A 16,813-nucleotide genomic window follows, 5' to 3' on the forward strand; every position below is an offset into this window, starting at 1 on the left:
AATTGGCTGTATCAGAGTCAGTGTTTTCTTTAATAAAAACGCTTATCATGCACTCTAAAATACTTCAAACACAACATTTTTCTGTTATTTAAACTTTTAAAGTTCATTTACACAACAGAACTCTGGGGGAAGGTCGTGTACTTGGATAGCACAGGGAGGAGTGCCAGATAACTGCCCAGACAGAGATAAAGTAAGGCTGAATAATGACCGTAAGGCTTCTGTGCAAACGGAGCAACAAATTGGTGACCACGTTATATAAAAGTGGACCCATTCAGAGCTAAGTTACATTACAGAGTGAAGATGAACTATTGCAAAACATTTTCATTAGTGTTTTACAGTTGCAGGTACAGCAGTTTTAAAAGTGAAGAGGTTCAGAGTTACGGTTTTTAGAAGTGTGAGCGTTACAACAATATGATAAATGCCATGAACGTGCCCAGGCGGTTAGAAGAACATTTGCTAAGAACATTTGCAAGCTGCTGCCAGTTGCAGCTAAAGGTTCATGAGATAAATCCTGAAATTTCCCCATGCTGCAGAGAAGTGATACAGCTTACTCAGTCAAATACTGATGTGAAGCAACTCGGGGGAGGAAGAAAAGAAGAGGTTGAGGGCTTCACATCTCTCTACTCTTTTCTGGTCTTTTATGGCAGCCTACCCAGTTCTTCACTAGTTTGTCTCCTAATTCACTGATTAATCCTCCTCTAAATTAAGGTACTATTAGCATACTTTCTTTAATTGGTTATATTACATTACTTTGTTCTGGGGGTTTTCCTCTTTTCTGTTATTTTTTTTCTTTTTTTTTCACTTTTCCTTAAAATATGAATTAATTATTTTGCATATTAGACTTAAAAGCAGAGCTATTATCTTTTCTTTTTTTCTTTCCTTGTCCTTGGAATGGCCTATGAAATAAAGATTTGCACATTGTCAGTTATCATAAGTTCATTTTGTCCTTTTGCCAATACTTTTGCCTAAAATAGTTTTAAAGTTTGCTGATTGCAATTGTTTCTTTTTGTACTGAATAATTAAGAAATATAACACAAATGCAAGTTACGACACGTAAACCGTGCAGAGCTATGCTGTAATACTAAATATTTTCAGGCTTTGCTAATAAGTTAGAAACAGCATCTTGCTTATTCCTTGAATGTTCCCATGGTAGTGACTATTTAAATTTTGAGCTTAGGCACCTAATGGTGTTTCTTACCCAGCTCAGGTGTTTGCTCTCTCTGCCATAATGCCAGATCTAAACTGACCCTCTATAATGCTCCACTTGAATGACCACCCATTCCCTCTCCTAGTGAGAAGTGGGGACTGTAGTGTTAAGCTGCAGATTAACAACACTGGAAATGGTGAGAGAACAACAGGGAGTCTTTGCTTCTGTCATAGAACAGCAAGTCTCGCATCAGCAGTGTGAGTGGGTGAGGGTGAGAAGGGAGAGAGGATCAAAATTAAGGTTGTTTTGGTAATTTAACTGAGCTGAAAAAAATGACAGGACAAGAGGCAGCGGGCACAAAGTGAAGCACAAGAAGATGTATCTGAACATAAGGGAAGAAAATTCTCCAGAGGTCCCTTCCAACCTCAACCATTCTGTGTCTCTGTGCACTTACGAGGCTGCTCCTCTTCAGCTGCTGTGAACTGCAGTTCTTTACAGATACAGGTGTGCCTGCATGTTTGTCATTTTTCATTCACATTTGTCTGTGAATTTCCTGACTTTAAAAAAGCTAGCAAACCTACCAGAACACATTAACAGTATTTAAAAACAGAGCAAAGAAAACAAAATACATGCTTCAAAGAGAAAATTAGTCAATTTTTAAAGGTGCAGACTGGCTGTCCCTGTTGTGTTTGCACTGCCCTGGAACCAGTGATGCATTTGGCCAATTACATTCACCTTGCGCACTGAAGTGGCGGGGATTTTTATCATCTATATGGAATTAGTTTATCTGTGTGTGCTGAAGGTGAAAAGATTCAGGGGTGGAGAAGTCTATAAATACCGAGCAGAGGCCAGCATTCAGATCCCAGGCCACATGAACTGCCACATAGTTAGTTTTACTCACTGAGAACATTAGGGTCGGGGTTGGCTTCCCAGGTGGGGGAGCTTTGCAGTTTAGAGGCAGCGCTGGGAAAATTCTTGCCCACTAGTGGACCTGTCGTGCTCAATCTTTTTCCCATATACTTCTTGTAAATCAGAAGCGAGAACATTAAAACAGCTCTTTGTCAAGAGAACTACATCAAATATTTATACAGTCCAGTGAAAATAGCTTTCTGTGCACAGTGGGGTACCTTAATAAAAAATGCAGTGGTAATGGAACAGTTTCAGAGGAACGAAGGTGATTGTAACCTTTATGTGCTGAGGCTTTTCTTTAAGGAAGAAGTTGTGTGTGTTCAAGGGAGCAAAGTGGGAAATGCCACCACGAACCAAACAAAGTCAAAATGATGCATTTTATTGGCAGAGTTACTATGCTATTGCAAATGGGCCAACATTTGGAATTACCAAAGAATTTTGTAATACAGGCTACATACCTGATGATAAAGGTTGTTTAACAAGAGATTATCAAAAGAGCCTGTAACTGCGTCAGAATCAGGGAGTACCTTGCATGCGAAACAGTGGCAACTGTAAAATCTAGTTTATGTATCCCTTGTGTATCCCTATAGAAAGCTTTGGGCAGCTGACTTTGTAGATTTTTTAAGTGTGATTCAGATGAATAAGTGCAGGAATATGCCTTTTAGAGGTCTACATGGGATATGTCAACCAAAGATGCCATTATTGTCAGTGGAGATCTAGGTCTGAACCAGCATAGCCCAGCAGGATGTGCTGTGATGCCCCTCATTCTCCAGTAGAAATCAAAAAGGGATGAGATAAATTGGGGTGGGTGATTTAGTGACAGTATCGCTCAGCAGAACCCCATAGGACAGTCAAGGGCTGGGGCACTTGTCCTGTGAGGACAGGTTGCGGGAGTTGGGATTGTTAGGCCTGGAGAAGAGACGTCTTTAGAGGGGCAACCTAACAGCAGCCTACCTAGTACGTACAAGGAGGACCCCAGCTCTTCATTGAGTTACGCGTGGGAGGATGAGAAAACACGTGCATAAAGGGAAACAAGGGGTTACAGAGGGATACAAGAAGAAATGTTTTTTTCCTGTGAAAACTTTTGAACATTGGAAGATCTGTCCAGAGAGGTTGTACAATCTGCATCCTTGGAGGTTTTCAAGATCCAACTGGACAAAGTTTGAGCAACCTGGTCTGCTCTCAGCAAGTTGACCTTGCTTTGAGCAGGAGGTTGGACTAGAGACCTCTGGGATCCCTTTCTACCTGAATTATGTTAATGATTCTATGAAATGGTGTTGTAAATGAAATAATGTTTGCTTCTCTCTCTGTTGATTGTAGAGAGAGCCTTAGGTGACCAACTCCACTGTAGACATCTATATCTTAGGTATCTAAGGTTAGCTGAGATGAATCCTACCTTGTGGGTCAGCTCTGGAACATGTGATTGTAGGCCAAGTTGCTGCAAAGTCCTGAGCGTCTGTGGGATGCAGGTGCCTCTATCCAATTCTTTGTCCTTAAATTGCAGAGTCACACTTCCACACCTCTGAGTAAGAGTTTTCTTGAAATTCCTGCTGTCTTGTCACAATAATGTAGATTATATGTGCCTTTTCTCCACAATACATTACTGTTAGTCCTCTTTCTTCTTTCTCCTCTCCCGCAGTTATTCTCAGCATCCCAGATGCTTCACATGGTAAAGAGATGCAAGGTCCTTGCTCTACCTCCCCCTTTGAGGTGGTAGGGTGGGGGATGAGTTTTAAAGGGAAGATGTGCTGCCACAGTATGAGAATTGGCATTCATATTCATGGCAAGAAAGTGTTAAATCCTGTGTGGGACAGGTAGAGAAGAGATCTGGTTATCATTAATCGTGATGAGTGTCAACCAGTTGCTCTTAGGGAGTTTCTCACAAGCATCACGCTGTTGAACAGACACCAGCATGCAAGAGCTGTCTGCCCCTCATCAACTCTCCCCTTCTAGTTTTCTGATTTTCCATAGGGATTTTTCTGGCCAGAAGGTAAATTAATCTTAGAATCGATTGGCTGAAGCAATCGCTGTACGTCCAGCAAGGAAGTGCAGCCCAGTTTATGTGCTGCCTGTAGGATCTCAGAAGCTCGACTGTTAGTTTCTGAACTGTTACATATGTGCCATGACTCTCACATGTGTGGAAGCTGAGAACTGTGCAAGTGGAATGCGCAGCAGAGTGAAGCACGAAGGATAATTTATGAGTGAGTGCAAACATACACATGCTGGTTGTGTTTTGATCCCTTAATAAATAGCTGGCAAATGAGTGGGCAGAGCTCAAGCTGCAGCTGTGGCAAGAGTGTGATGTGTGATATTGGATTTTATTAGTAGGATTCACAATACATTAAGGGAACGCCTACTCTGCATAAAATTTCTCTTAAAAATATTTGAATGTCTGTATGCAGCGGTGACCTATGGTTTTCTGCTTTTGGCTTTAGCTGCTGTCCTGTGATCCTTGCTTTGGAAAATTAAAAGGTTAGTTAACTGTTCTTACTATTTCTGAACAAGAATGTCTGTTCTCCTCATTGGGATGAAGAAATCTATCAAGATGAAAGAAGTGCAAAACACCTCCCTGTTTGCCCTCAGCTTCTTCCAGATAGAGCTGCTGAAAGGAGTTACCACTTTGTAATCCAGTTTATCCTCTTTGGAGCAATGTGTAATAACAGCAGACTGTAGTGATGAGGTTTCTTTGTCCCTCTTTAATCTGCACAGAGCTACAGGAAGTCTGTCTGGGGAGTCAGACACAAGGAAAGTAGGCAATGTATTTTTCTAGTTCTTTGAGTCTCTCAACCAAATCCCAAGGAAAGTTACCAGTAAGTGGGTTACAGTTTCTTTCCTCACAACTGAGCTCAGAAATCTGTTTGCTTTTAGATATGAATGTTTGCATCTGCTCACTTGGAATTTAATGTCTTGGTTGAAACTGCACAAAAGAGAGCAGTTAACCATGTAAATAGGAGCAAGGAGCTGTGCACATGCCTTACACCTGCAGCAGAATCGCTGCATGCGTTTGCAGACAGAAATCTTTGACTGTAGGAACTTTGTTTGTTGCGGGCTTTGCATTTCCAGATAATAAGTTGAATTTAGGTCATGTAGTGGCATCAGGAGACATTGACTGAGACTGTATCTGCAAGAAGTAGAGGCCACTTAATCCTCTCCGCTGCCTCCTGTGTGAAAATTACTGACAAGGATATTCCCTAAAAAGTAGTTATACTTTCCTAGTACCATCTCTTGACCTCACAACATCCACCAAGAAAATACGAGGAAACAGCTAAGCAGACCTGTCTAGAAGAACGAGTCAGTTTCGAGGAGGAGAAGTGCGGACGATGCAGCAACACATCTGCTTTGTGGGTGCTCGAGACCCCGCAGAGAACAGTGACACGGAGGAGGTGCACTATGGCAGAGCAGTGGCAGGCAGTCGTCCTGCCTTTCTGTGGGGCACCAGTGGGGAGCTGTGCTCGTGCCCCCAGCCCTGCTGCTGGCCACCAAGGGAAGGCTTTGCAAAATGCACACTCTGTCCCACTGCCCTGTCTGAGCGGCGCTGTGGGTGCAGGGCTTGTTACGGGCTGTGGGGGCCAAAGAAATGCAGTATGAGTGCCTTGTACTACCTACAGAATGACGGAGCCGGATGAAAAAACAAGGAAAATTATCGTTGCTTTGGCGTCAGTAAAGAAAATTGGTGAACTACTTGATAAAAAAGCTTGTATCTCTCTTTTTAATGAAATAATTGTTTGCAACTTCTCTATAGTAAAAAATAAGCTGTAACATTTTAACAATAAGACATATTCTGAGTTTTTCTTTTAAAGAGTTGGTAACTGCTTTGATTTCTTTTTTCGTAGATGTGCAGCTGGAGGAGGGGATAAAAGAGATAAGACTTGCATTAAATAGATAAAACTATCCTATTAGTTTAGGGCTGTATTAGTTGGGCCTGTGTGGTTCCATTTCAGAATCATATATCATACCATTGCAAGCAATGTCATTTTCCTAAAAATGCAAACGTATGTATGCATATATATAGATATATATGTATATTAAAAATAGAACATTAAGGGAGTGAACAAGATCTTTATAATCAGTCATACAGGCTAAATGTATTATTTAAACAAGAGAGGTGAGATGAAAAAATGCCTTTTGAAAATGTGATTGGAGTTCTCTGTGTTCATAAAGGATACAGTACTGCATTTTTACAGTGCTTTTAAGATACTAGCCAAATGTTCATTATTTGACCTTTTTATGTTGCACGGAAAAGTCTTTATTTTTTTTTTCCCCCCAGTTCTCCTGAACCTATTCTGTCATGGAGCAAATAAATCTGAATACATAGAAGAGAGTTCAGGCATATGGGAGTGACTGCTGGTAATGCAGTGCATGGCTAAGATCGAGGAGAACTTGCTGCTCGAGTAATTTTAACTGTGCACAGTCTGAAGAAAGGCTGAACATGCTGGATATCCAACTGAGAGCAGAGAGCCACTAAACCAAAATGCTGACACAGACTGATGCAGTAGTTTTGCGGGTGTCTTTTCTTTCACACCGTTCAGACAGGCCGGATCTTGCCTCGTCCTTGTAGGCCGTGTCATCTGAAAGGCAGATAGGACTGTGCCTTGTGGGATTGCGTGGTGCTGTCATTACCATGGGTGGGCCTGCAGAAGCCCTTGAGAAGCTGACACGGTGCAGTATGCATGTGGGTTTTAGCCCACAAAGCATGTGTAGATCTTCGGGTAGGTGGACAGTACTGCCAAAACAAGGCCTAAATTAATTCTGCCTGTACCAAGTGGAAGAGGTGTGGGTTTTGCGGAATAACACGGTGGGCAGTGGTAGCTGCTCTTGGAGGAATTGATATCAGTCATTTTATAGCATTGCAATGTCAGAGGAAGGTCTGTTGGCTCTTGTATTGATGTGCCTGAAAGGCAATGTTATTAATACATTCAAATGTATCCCTTACAGCTAGGATATCTTCATAAAACTTACAAATAACTCCGTGTTTCCACAGATTCCTTGCATGGCACGGTGGACGGAGTTTTTCTCTTTGAAGACGTTGCTGCAGAAGACAACAAAGCCATGCAGGGCTACGACGCTATTGTGGTGGAGCAGTGGACTGTGCTGAAGGTATGTGTGCGTTTCTTCTTTTATATCTATGAATCAAAACCCAGCAAGACACTGAGGCAAGCGCTCACATACCTATTTGTTCTTCAAACAATACTACGTAGGCAACTGAGGCAAAGGGAAGGGACATAACAGCAGTGACAGTTAACAGCACTTTAGCTTTATGCATTTTTTAGCTTATTTTAATGCTCCCTCTGCGCCTTCTTTCACAGTTGTTTGCAGGGGGGAGTGTGAATGTTGGTGGGCAACAAAACCCAGGGCTGTCTGCCCTAAAAATACAGATGTCTGACAGAATAACTGCAAAGAGGATCTCCCTTGGTTGTCAGGGCAACACAATCCCACCAGTCACCCTCACACAGCAGTTGGAAAGGGGACGACCTCTTAGGTAGGCTTAGCTGCAGCGGGAACGCACGGAGAGCTGGTCGGCTCCTCCCTGGCCTGCTTCACGCTGGAATAACAGATATGTTCTGAATCAATCCCTATGGGCGGGAGCAGGTCGTGGGTTTAAATGGGCTTATGCATTTGCAGAATAATCGAGAGAATGTGAAAAGTGTATGAGGAAACCCTGAAGGTAGATGGCTTTTTTTTTTTTTTGCTGATATAAATGCACGCTCAGATCAGTAGAAATATTGCTTAGATGAGATTCATCAGTACAAATCTGCAGCACATTTGACAGACAAGTAGATAAATAAAAAGTTGGGCTTTTGATCACAGGAAAAAAAAAAAAAAAAGGTGTCACTATCTAATTTTTAAAAGATCTTTTTGGTGTATTGTTTGTCTATTCTGGTCTGGCAGAAATAAATGCTATATATTTATAAAGGCAATGCCTAATCTTCAAGCTTGGAATATATATATTGCAAGTGGCATAAAATCCAAGGAAAGACTCAAGCCAGACCCACAGATACAGAGGAGTGCCTTGCAGCAGGGTCCTTCCCAGTAGTAAAGGCCTCGCAGGTAGAGATATGCAGTTTTGCCCTTCTGAAATCAGGTGCCTCTTTTAGGGACTTGATGGATGCATTATCACAGCAACCTGAAGGTAAAGATTGTGGAGAAGGAAAAGCCTGCTGAAGCACTGAGGAACCCTTGCAAAGAGCTTTCCCATCCGGAGAGAGAGCGGAGCTGAACATCTCTGTTTTTCTCTCCTAAAATTTGAATAGCTGCCTGGCTATTGAGGCCTCTCTGCTTTCTGAGTGATGATGGGCATAGGTAGGGAAGGTCATCAGAGGAGTGAAACCCAGGGGAATCTGCAGGCACTTGCCCAGTGTCCTATCCAAAAGGTAAAATGCCTCTCCCTTAAACCCCCTTGAAATTCACCTTTATTCACTGCGGAATGATGTGTAGTGTAAGTGTGGAGTAATGAAGTGCCAAGAGAAAGGGACTGCAAAAGGGGAGATGTGTAAAGAAGGAGACTGAGTTCAGTGGTGACAGATGATGTCCTAAAGCCAGTGAGTGCTTTGTTTCTCTGAAGGGTTAATTCAGGGCATTATCACAGAGATCATTTTGGAGCCCTGAAATGTCTCACTAATCTCGACTTTCTTTTTTTTTTTTTTTTGTATAGGCTCAGTGTCTCTGAGTGTCTCTTTTCAGGTGTCTCTGCTGTTTATATGTCTTTTGTTTGCACTAGGGTCGTGGAAGAAGCACTGATGGACAGCACAAAATGAATTTGTATCGTGGGTCGCTCTTTTAAATTTGCGTCAGGTTAGATTATCCGGATGAGCTATGACCTTGTTCAGATGTGGTCTGTGCTGCACGTGAATTTATTGCTGTCTGCCCTCTGAGGAGAAGAGACAAACAAACTAAAAGAATCCCAGCCGCAACAAAAGCAAGAGACAGATGTATGCCATGAGAGCAAAACAATGAGCAACCAAACCTTTCTGCACGAGAGGGTTTTGCTGGTTGGTCACGCAGGCAGGAGACGGGGCCTTGGCGCTCCCCTTAGCAGGGAGGTGCTGCCCTTTGGCCATTGCTAGGGCTGGCAGGGAGGCGCCGCGAAGCGCTGGGCGCACGGGTGAAACGCCCGCGTGCAGGGGGTGCCGGGCTTGCAGCTGCCACCGTGTGCGGTCCCAGTCCCGCCAGACGCCCGCAGGATGTCACAGCTCCCGCGGGCTTAACTCTTCCTTCCCCGGCAAAGCGGGGCTCTGGCATCCCCTGCGAGCGGCCACAGGGCTCCGAGTGACAGGACGCTGCTCCCAGCCCTATCACTTTAACTCTATAAATGTCAGGGCACATTATTTCCACCACGGCCTCTGAGATCTAGCCTTTAAACTTCTTTGATGGTTTTAATTCTGCTTGTGTAGGCAAATGTGGGTAGACAGCTCTGATTAATCAAAGCCTGCATGATTTTGCTCTCCACAACTCTAGTCTGTCACCTCCTCTTCCCCATTACCCACGACACAATAGCTAATATTGTCAGTAACGTCGAGTGGCATAACACTGTTCTTCAGATTGCTGCATTGTTCTGCATGTGATGGCCTGTCCATTCTGCAAATATTGTTCCTTAATTGCAGGTATTTTCTCATTGAACATCTTTAGCTGGTAGCTCAAGACTTTTTTGTTTTCTGCTGTACTGTATGTCCGGTGTAGGGACATGAACTAAAATCTCAAGTACATCACGAGGTTGATGTTTGCCTGGCAGAATGGGTTGGGGTCAGTGTCAGCTGTAGACACAGTAAACCTCTTACAGGACAACATATCAGAAGATTTAAAAAAATTATCTCTGCTGATCCTAGATTGCAAGTTGTCTTAATGTAAACCTTAAAAAAAATCACTGGAAATGAGGGTTTAATTTGTCTGCAAATCTGATTTAGATCATATGTCAATTAAGCTGCACTCGACTGTCTCTGGACATAGGGGAGGGACATGACCAGGTCAGCAGAGGAGTTGATGGAGATGGGCATAAAATGAGGGATTTTCCATGCTTTGGGTACAAAGGGCAGCTCTTCTCTGGGCATAATATTTAATATTTTGCCTCTCGCTGCTTTTTAAGCAGCATTTAAGAAATGCTGATAAAAACTACAAGAGGCTGTTACCTAAACCAGCCTTTATAATCCTGGCTTCTTATATATTAGATGAGAAAGTGGTGTATATATATATATGTATATATATGTTTATATACTGCACTCAGTAGACACATGCACTATCTAGGATTAAAATTCTTTCTTGGATTTTGCTGGTAAATTTGATAATGCAGTCCATGAATTTGGAACCTTTCTGGTGCTCACTGGTGACGCTGGAGGCCCTGAGAGCCCAACGAAGCCGCTGTTTCCTCGTGTGAGCAAAGGGCCTAGGCAGCCCGAGAAGCACACAATTTAAAACAATCTGAGTTAAAAAAAAAAAAAAAAAAAGGAAAGAAAAAAATCTCATCTGTCACGGCTTGCTTAGGTTGGTGACAGGATCACAGATAAGAATTTGTTCTCTGTTCACCCATAAAACCTCTCGGGAAGAAAATGAGCGTATCAGATCTGAACTCTGCCTTTGAGAGCGAGCTGAGAAAAGCGCATCTCGGGGCCTCTTCTGTTCCTGAGAGAGAACCCAAAAGGGCACAAATCCCATTTCTCGTCCCACAGTGAATGCACGACGCAGGGAGAGGACTCTGAGCCACGATGGCTTCGGGATGGGCGCGCGGGAAGGAGGCCCTGGCACCCTGTAATCCATGGGGCCCCTGCTGCCCTCCGGCAAATAGGGGATTCGTCTCCTGGGCATGGAGTTGACGGGAAGGCTCCTCATGGAAGCCACGTCGTGGTCACGGATCAGTCACAGCAGGAATAAATTACCGTGTGGGGGAGATTAGGGCACATAACAGGGTAAGGCACCCTGATGTGTGCAGGTTCCCTCACAGGCAGCGCTTCTCTGTGTTCATTTTCAAAAAATAGTTGGTGGGCAAACAGTGATTTCAGTATGGTCAGCAAAAGATGTAGCCCACAAGTCTTGTGGGAATTGGGAAACTAAAAATGCATTTTACTAAAAGAAATATATTTACAATATACTTATTTGATTATTTTAAAAAAATGGACTGATTGCTAGTTCTGTTTATCGCTAGTTTCCGTTTATTTTTTGTGCTCCTTGGCCAAGTGTGTGGCATTGCCAGGTGAGTGTTCCTTGTGCAATATTAAAGGTTAACCCACCCTGTAAGGTGCTTTCCTCGTGGAGAACGCGCCCCATCAGTGCGTTCACCTCGTGCAGCTTTTGGGGCTGACCTCATGCTTTGCTAAAAGCAAAGCTCTGTCCCCACACAAATGTGCCGGTGTTTCGCAGCTGCAGGCAGTGGCAGGAGCACTCAGACGTTTTCAGCAGCCCATGTCTACGCCAGGAAGTAGGACTTGCATCCACAAAAGTCACTAAAAGAAGCAGACGTTGTGGGCACTGGGTGTTTGTTTGTGTTTTTGTTTTAGCCATGCCACATAGATGTGAATGCTGCTCGGTATCACATGTGTGTCCTGAACTTGTGGCATTCGAACATATTTGAATCTCCAGAGTCCTAGGAAAAGCTGTCGAGGCAGAATGCTACCAGTGGAGAGTTACAGCCTCACTGTGTTCTCAGAAGTATTTCACAGTGCCTCAATCCGCCTGTATCGAGTGATTATAAAAAAGCTAAATTGCAGATACCCATAGCAGTGAGCAAAACCTGAGCTGTGGCTTTATCTTTTTTTCTTTTTTTTTTCTTTTTTTAATTGAGTTTAACTTAATCGAGAAGCTAGTGGGCCTTGTAAGGTTATACATTAAAATTTAGGAGGTCAGTACTAGAGGAGCATGGTCCGACTTCTGTTGCTGGAACCCTTGTGAAACTTCTCTTTTCTTGCAATCAATGTATTTAATGGATCGACAAAGTCATATACCTAACAGAAATGACCATGGAAGAGGTCCAAAAATCACAACAGAAAAATCATTCACAAATTTGGAGCATGCATGTGTTCTTCTTGTCTTTTTTATGTTACTGCAAACACAAAATATTTGCAGCAGCTTTTACCGGGTGTTCTCCTATAGCCCGTTTTTATTTCATTTCTCTTTTTCTCCTTTTCGAGAGGTGCAGGTGCAAGTCTTGCCTTCACCACTTCTTTCTCCCTTCAATGAACTAGGGAAAAAATGTGACTTTGGTGGTGGTGGAGCCCTGTAGAGCGGTCCTGGGCAGGGCTGCACATTGCCTCTCTAAGGGACGATCTTTTGCGAGGAGCTGGGTGTCAGTGCACGTCCTTTTTCCCCCAAAAGGTGGGTAGGTTGTGCTAGTAAAGTGTCTGTGTTTTTTACTTACCATCTTTGCCATCTGGCCCTAGATCTTAGCACGCAGTCTGTTAGGATTTGCCCGTAGAGGTTTTATTAAGGCTTCTCTAATGGGATTCTCCATCTTCTATTCTTTAATCCACCTTGGAAGAAAATATTAAACAGAGACATAGCTGCCTCGTAACTAAATCACACTCACTTACCCCAGGAAAGAATGGTTTCTAAAGAACTTTTTTATGTCTCACAAGAGCTTAGTAGCTGCCGTGTTTATTATCTCACTGTGGTTAAAATTGCTTCGGTGGAAGGGGGCAAAAATAAAAAAAAAATGTTAATGCAGCTGTTTGTGTGGCTTGCCCTAGATATTATCTTTATCCTTTTCTAATCATATATTTTTGTTGTTTTTGGGAGTTTTTTTGGTTTTGTTTTGTTTTTCTAATGAGCTAAAGCTACTGTGAGAGAAGACAATGTTGAAAACAAACAGTAAAAGTATAAATGAAATGAATTCTTTTTATGTGATACGAGTCAAGGAAAAAAACCCAGCTCAATATGCTCTGGCTTCTTGACACTCAAGGTGTGATCAGAGATTACTTATCATCCACAGGAGAGTGGGAAGCAAGTTAATTAAAATTTTCCACCCTTTCACTGGATGAAATGTCTCCCAGTTTGATGCACATTATTATTTGAACACTTCCTTTTCAGCAGAGATCTGGCGTGTGCTTTCTACTTCTACTGGCTTTCAGATCCGCTCCTGTTAGCTAGAAAGAGCATTGCAGTTTCATCGTGGCAAATCTTTGAAATGATATTTCCGTTGTCTCCAGTAATAATAGAGGGAATAATTCTAGTGGTCTCCTGCATTAAATATGTGATAAAAACAAGGCGACTCCTTTGCTGCCCAGCCAGCCCGCCGGTGTTTGCCTGTTTGGATGCACTTCTGCATTGGGAAGCAGTTCGCGTGATGTCCGGAGGTCCCTGCGTCCTGCTGCACACCAGTTCCAGCAGTGGGACAGCATTGCTAGCGATCGCTCAGGATGGGGAGAGAGGATTAATTTTCTGTGGTCCTAAACCTGCAGTTACCTAGATGTGGAGCTCAGGAGCTCGGAGGCCACCCGGTGCAAACAAGGTTGGCTCTGCCCGTCGTTCCTGACCTGCTGTCCTCACGCTCTGCGTTCTGGGGAGCTGCTGCTGCTTTCTTCCCCTGCAAATGCTGTTTGACAGAGGCACTCTGACCCATCCTTAATATTCCTAACACTCTACGTTTTCATCTTTATTTTTGGAGCATTTTTAAACATAGGAGGCATTATTGACCAGTCTGATAAATCTCAGCATGTTATTAATCTTTTCTGCTGAGACATTAGGTGTCAAAGGCACCTACATATGTCATCCTCTTGGCATTACCATCGGACGCTCTTGTCTAAGAAATGGAAAGAGGGAAGAAATACCCATCATACCGCAAGGATAGGGTGGGAAAGGCAAGGAGGGAAGTGGGAATCTGTGGAGAACCTGGATCTGCCACAGTCACAGCCCACAGAGCTGCTCTCCTCTTGCAGGGCACCTCCTCCTCTGCGAGCAGTGCTCAGAGAGGGTGATGTTGTAAAGCAGCCCCATCTCCATGAGCCCCCAGATGTATCTGTACAAAAATCAGAAGCAAGATTGGTTTGCTGAGCTCTCACACACACTTCCTGGGGGGGATTTTTCCAGATATTCTCCCTTTTAGCAGGAGTGATACAGCTCCTGCAGCTATTTGCATTTGCAGTGAAGATCAGGTTTTTAGTAGGTGTAATCAGGCAATCATTCAGTTATAGAGATATCAAGTGACCTAAATTACTCTCATTAGAAGAAAAGAATAGTCGAGATTGGAAATCACTAAAATGCTTTGAAACACTACAGCCAGTTTTGAATTATTTGTGATCAAATGACTGTTACTCAGAATAAGTGGATTTTTTGGAACTGGCCTGATTAACATTTACTGGGAAAACTTGTCCCTCACCTAGTTTTGAGAACAGGCAATTAAAATAACTTGCATGCATATAAACCCAGTGTACGTGCCTGGGCTTTTTGGCAAGTGGAGTTGTTTTTCCAATGCTATGTAGTGGTGTTTCCAGAGCCTACTACTTACCATTCGCCTGCTTTGTATTTATGACAATTTAAAGCCCAGTAAATGCGCCCTGGTATATATGTGTTAAATTAGCCAAAGCCTTGGCAATTAGTTACCTCGCTGGAGCAATCTGCTGAAAACACAGTTGTTCTTGCCCACAGATCTCCTGACTCGAAACAGCCAGGGGCTGGTGCTTGGGTGTCTGTGGGCGATTGGAGGGGTAGACTTTGCACTTGGGTTTTCTCTCTGCTATTGCTGCCCGTTTTGCCCCGAGCCCCCAGTGCGGAGTAACCTGCTAAACCTGAGCATCATTTGTCCGAGTCTGATTGCGCCCAGGCAGGTGCCACATCTGGACTAGGAAACATTGCTTTTTTCTTTTTTTTTTTAAGCTACTTGACTATCGTTTTGCTTGGAAGGAGATAATTGTATTTTACTTCTGCTATTTAGCCCCACCAAAAGTTGCCGGAGACGCTTTGTGCAGGGGAGCCCTGGTAAAACAGAGTTTAGACTAAACAAGTTAATCCCATTTAGGTCTGGGGACACCTTCCCGGAGCTATATGGGAGGCACGATTCAGGCAGTGTAAAAGCAAAATCACAAGTTTGCTGCTTTGGACAAAACAGGTCAGCATTTGAGGGCGAACGGTGCAGATGGAGTCTTTCGCCTCGTGTTTTCCAAAGCTTTCCTTCCTGCCTAGCAGAACGTAGAAAACAACCCCCTTCAGAGCCGGAACGCCTCTCTCCCATCCAGAAAAGCCCCCGGCGCCTCGTCCTTGGGTCCGTGCCCTCGCGGCGGCGGTGATGGCGATGCTAACGGCGCTCTCTCCGCAGGGCGCCGAGGTGCAGGCAGACTATGTGCCGCTGCTCAACTCGCTGGCCGCCTACGGCTGGCAGCTCACGTGCGTGCTGCCCACCCCCGTGGTGAAGACCTGCAGGTACGGGGCGCCCCGGCGTGCGCGGGGACGTGTGCTGTCATATATGTGTAATAGAGCAGCGCACAGAAAACCGTCGTTACGGTGTGCGAGCCCCTAAAGGTGCCTCTCAAAGGCGCCTGTCTTTTCCTCACGCTGGTGGCTCTTGTAGGGGAGCAAACATCCCTCGGCCACCAAGACTGTGCTGCACCAATGCAGGGCAGGGCTAACATTTCCCAGTCTCTGTCTAAATTGCTTTATTCTGTGCCTATGCACTAATGCTAACGCATTCAGCAAAAATATGTCACAGGGCAACTCGTGCATTTTGGCTCTGTCTGGCTGATTTTCCCTCCTTCGAAACCTTTCCCTCCTTTGAAACCTAAAGACGCTGGGGACAGGCAGTGGGTTAGGTCACTGTTCATTTCATTCGTCTTTGCCCTGTAGAAATAAATGACTGAGATGGATTTGAACACCAGCATGAGGATTCAGTCACGCTCAGGAGTGTGCATTTGTTTCTTTCCAGGGAAGGGAATTTATCTACTAAGCAAATTGTTTTTCTTCAGAGACCTTCGTTGCCCCAAAAAGCAAAGAAGAAAGAATCAAAGGTGAGTAACCTTGTCTCCTCGCTCCGTTTTTTGTTGGCTGTATTTTAATATTTCAGTTGACTTTCCGAAGAAGTAAAAAGTGGCCCGTTCAACATTATGCAGGAGCCTTGGCAGAACAGTAGCCACGCACAACCAATGAGTAGTTCATATGAAAGAAAATGCTAAAGCAACGTGAAAGTCCCTGTGTTTCATTTCATTTCATTCTCTGCTGAATCCGTGTTGCCAAAAGAGACATAGACTTCTCTTTGCAGCTCTGGCCTGCCCGATTCTGAAAGTGGAGAAGTGGAAGCTGACCTCCCCAAAATCTGCCTTGCCCTTTCAGCATACACGGGATTGATCCGAAAAGCCAGTGAAGTTTGGGAGTGGGGGGAAGATGCAGAGTTCTGCAGGGGTCGGGCTTGAGCTGCGGGGCAGAGCTGAGCGCTGAGGGCGCTTCCTCGGCGTTTGGGATAGCCACACGTGTGGTGGTCATTCCAAAGGCCTTCCCTGCTTTGGAACCTGGGTTTCTGCAAAGTCATCTTGTAGCTTCAGTGGGGATCAGGAAAATATTTGAAATGACCAGAACAGGAGTAAGCTGCTCGTAGCATGGCTGTGGTTTAGGATTTGCCTTCTCTGATTAGCTCAGCTGCAAACTAGATTCTCCTGTAATCATGTTACAAAGCCCATTTTTTTCTTTTTTTCTTTTTTCCTCATTTTCAAGTGATTAAAGGGGTCCTGGGATGAGGCAGAAGTGACTGTATTTGGTCATTCTTTTGCTTCTATGTTGTGTGGCTTTAATGGATGGGAACCTATAAGCCATCATGTGTCTTTGAATAGATAATTCAGCATAATACTGAGC

At 44.0% G+C, this 16,813-nt stretch overlaps 1 protein-coding gene across 1 annotated transcript in view; it reads left to right on the forward strand.

Annotated features, from left to right (window-relative positions):
- The window catches only part of RFTN1 (raftlin, lipid raft linker 1), a 78,025-nt gene that overhangs the window by 58,298 nt on the left and 2,914 nt on the right, over positions 1–16,813 (forward strand). Inside the window, exons 6-8 of the mRNA XM_088521225.1 lie at positions 7,038–7,153; positions 15,291–15,394; positions 15,894–15,975. Of these exons, the coding sequence (XP_088377351.1) occupies positions 7,038–7,153; positions 15,291–15,394; positions 15,894–15,975 (302 nt within the window). The remainder of the gene's footprint in view (positions 1–7,037; positions 7,154–15,290; positions 15,395–15,893; positions 15,976–16,813) is intronic.

Source organism: Tinamus guttatus, unplaced genomic scaffold (genome assembly GCF_059628265.1).
Source record: "Tinamus guttatus ecotype Peru unplaced genomic scaffold, ASM5962826v1 Tinamus_guttatus_pri_ptg000115l, whole genome shotgun sequence".
Classification (NCBI taxonomy): Eukaryota; Metazoa; Chordata; class Aves; order Tinamiformes; family Tinamidae; genus Tinamus; species Tinamus guttatus.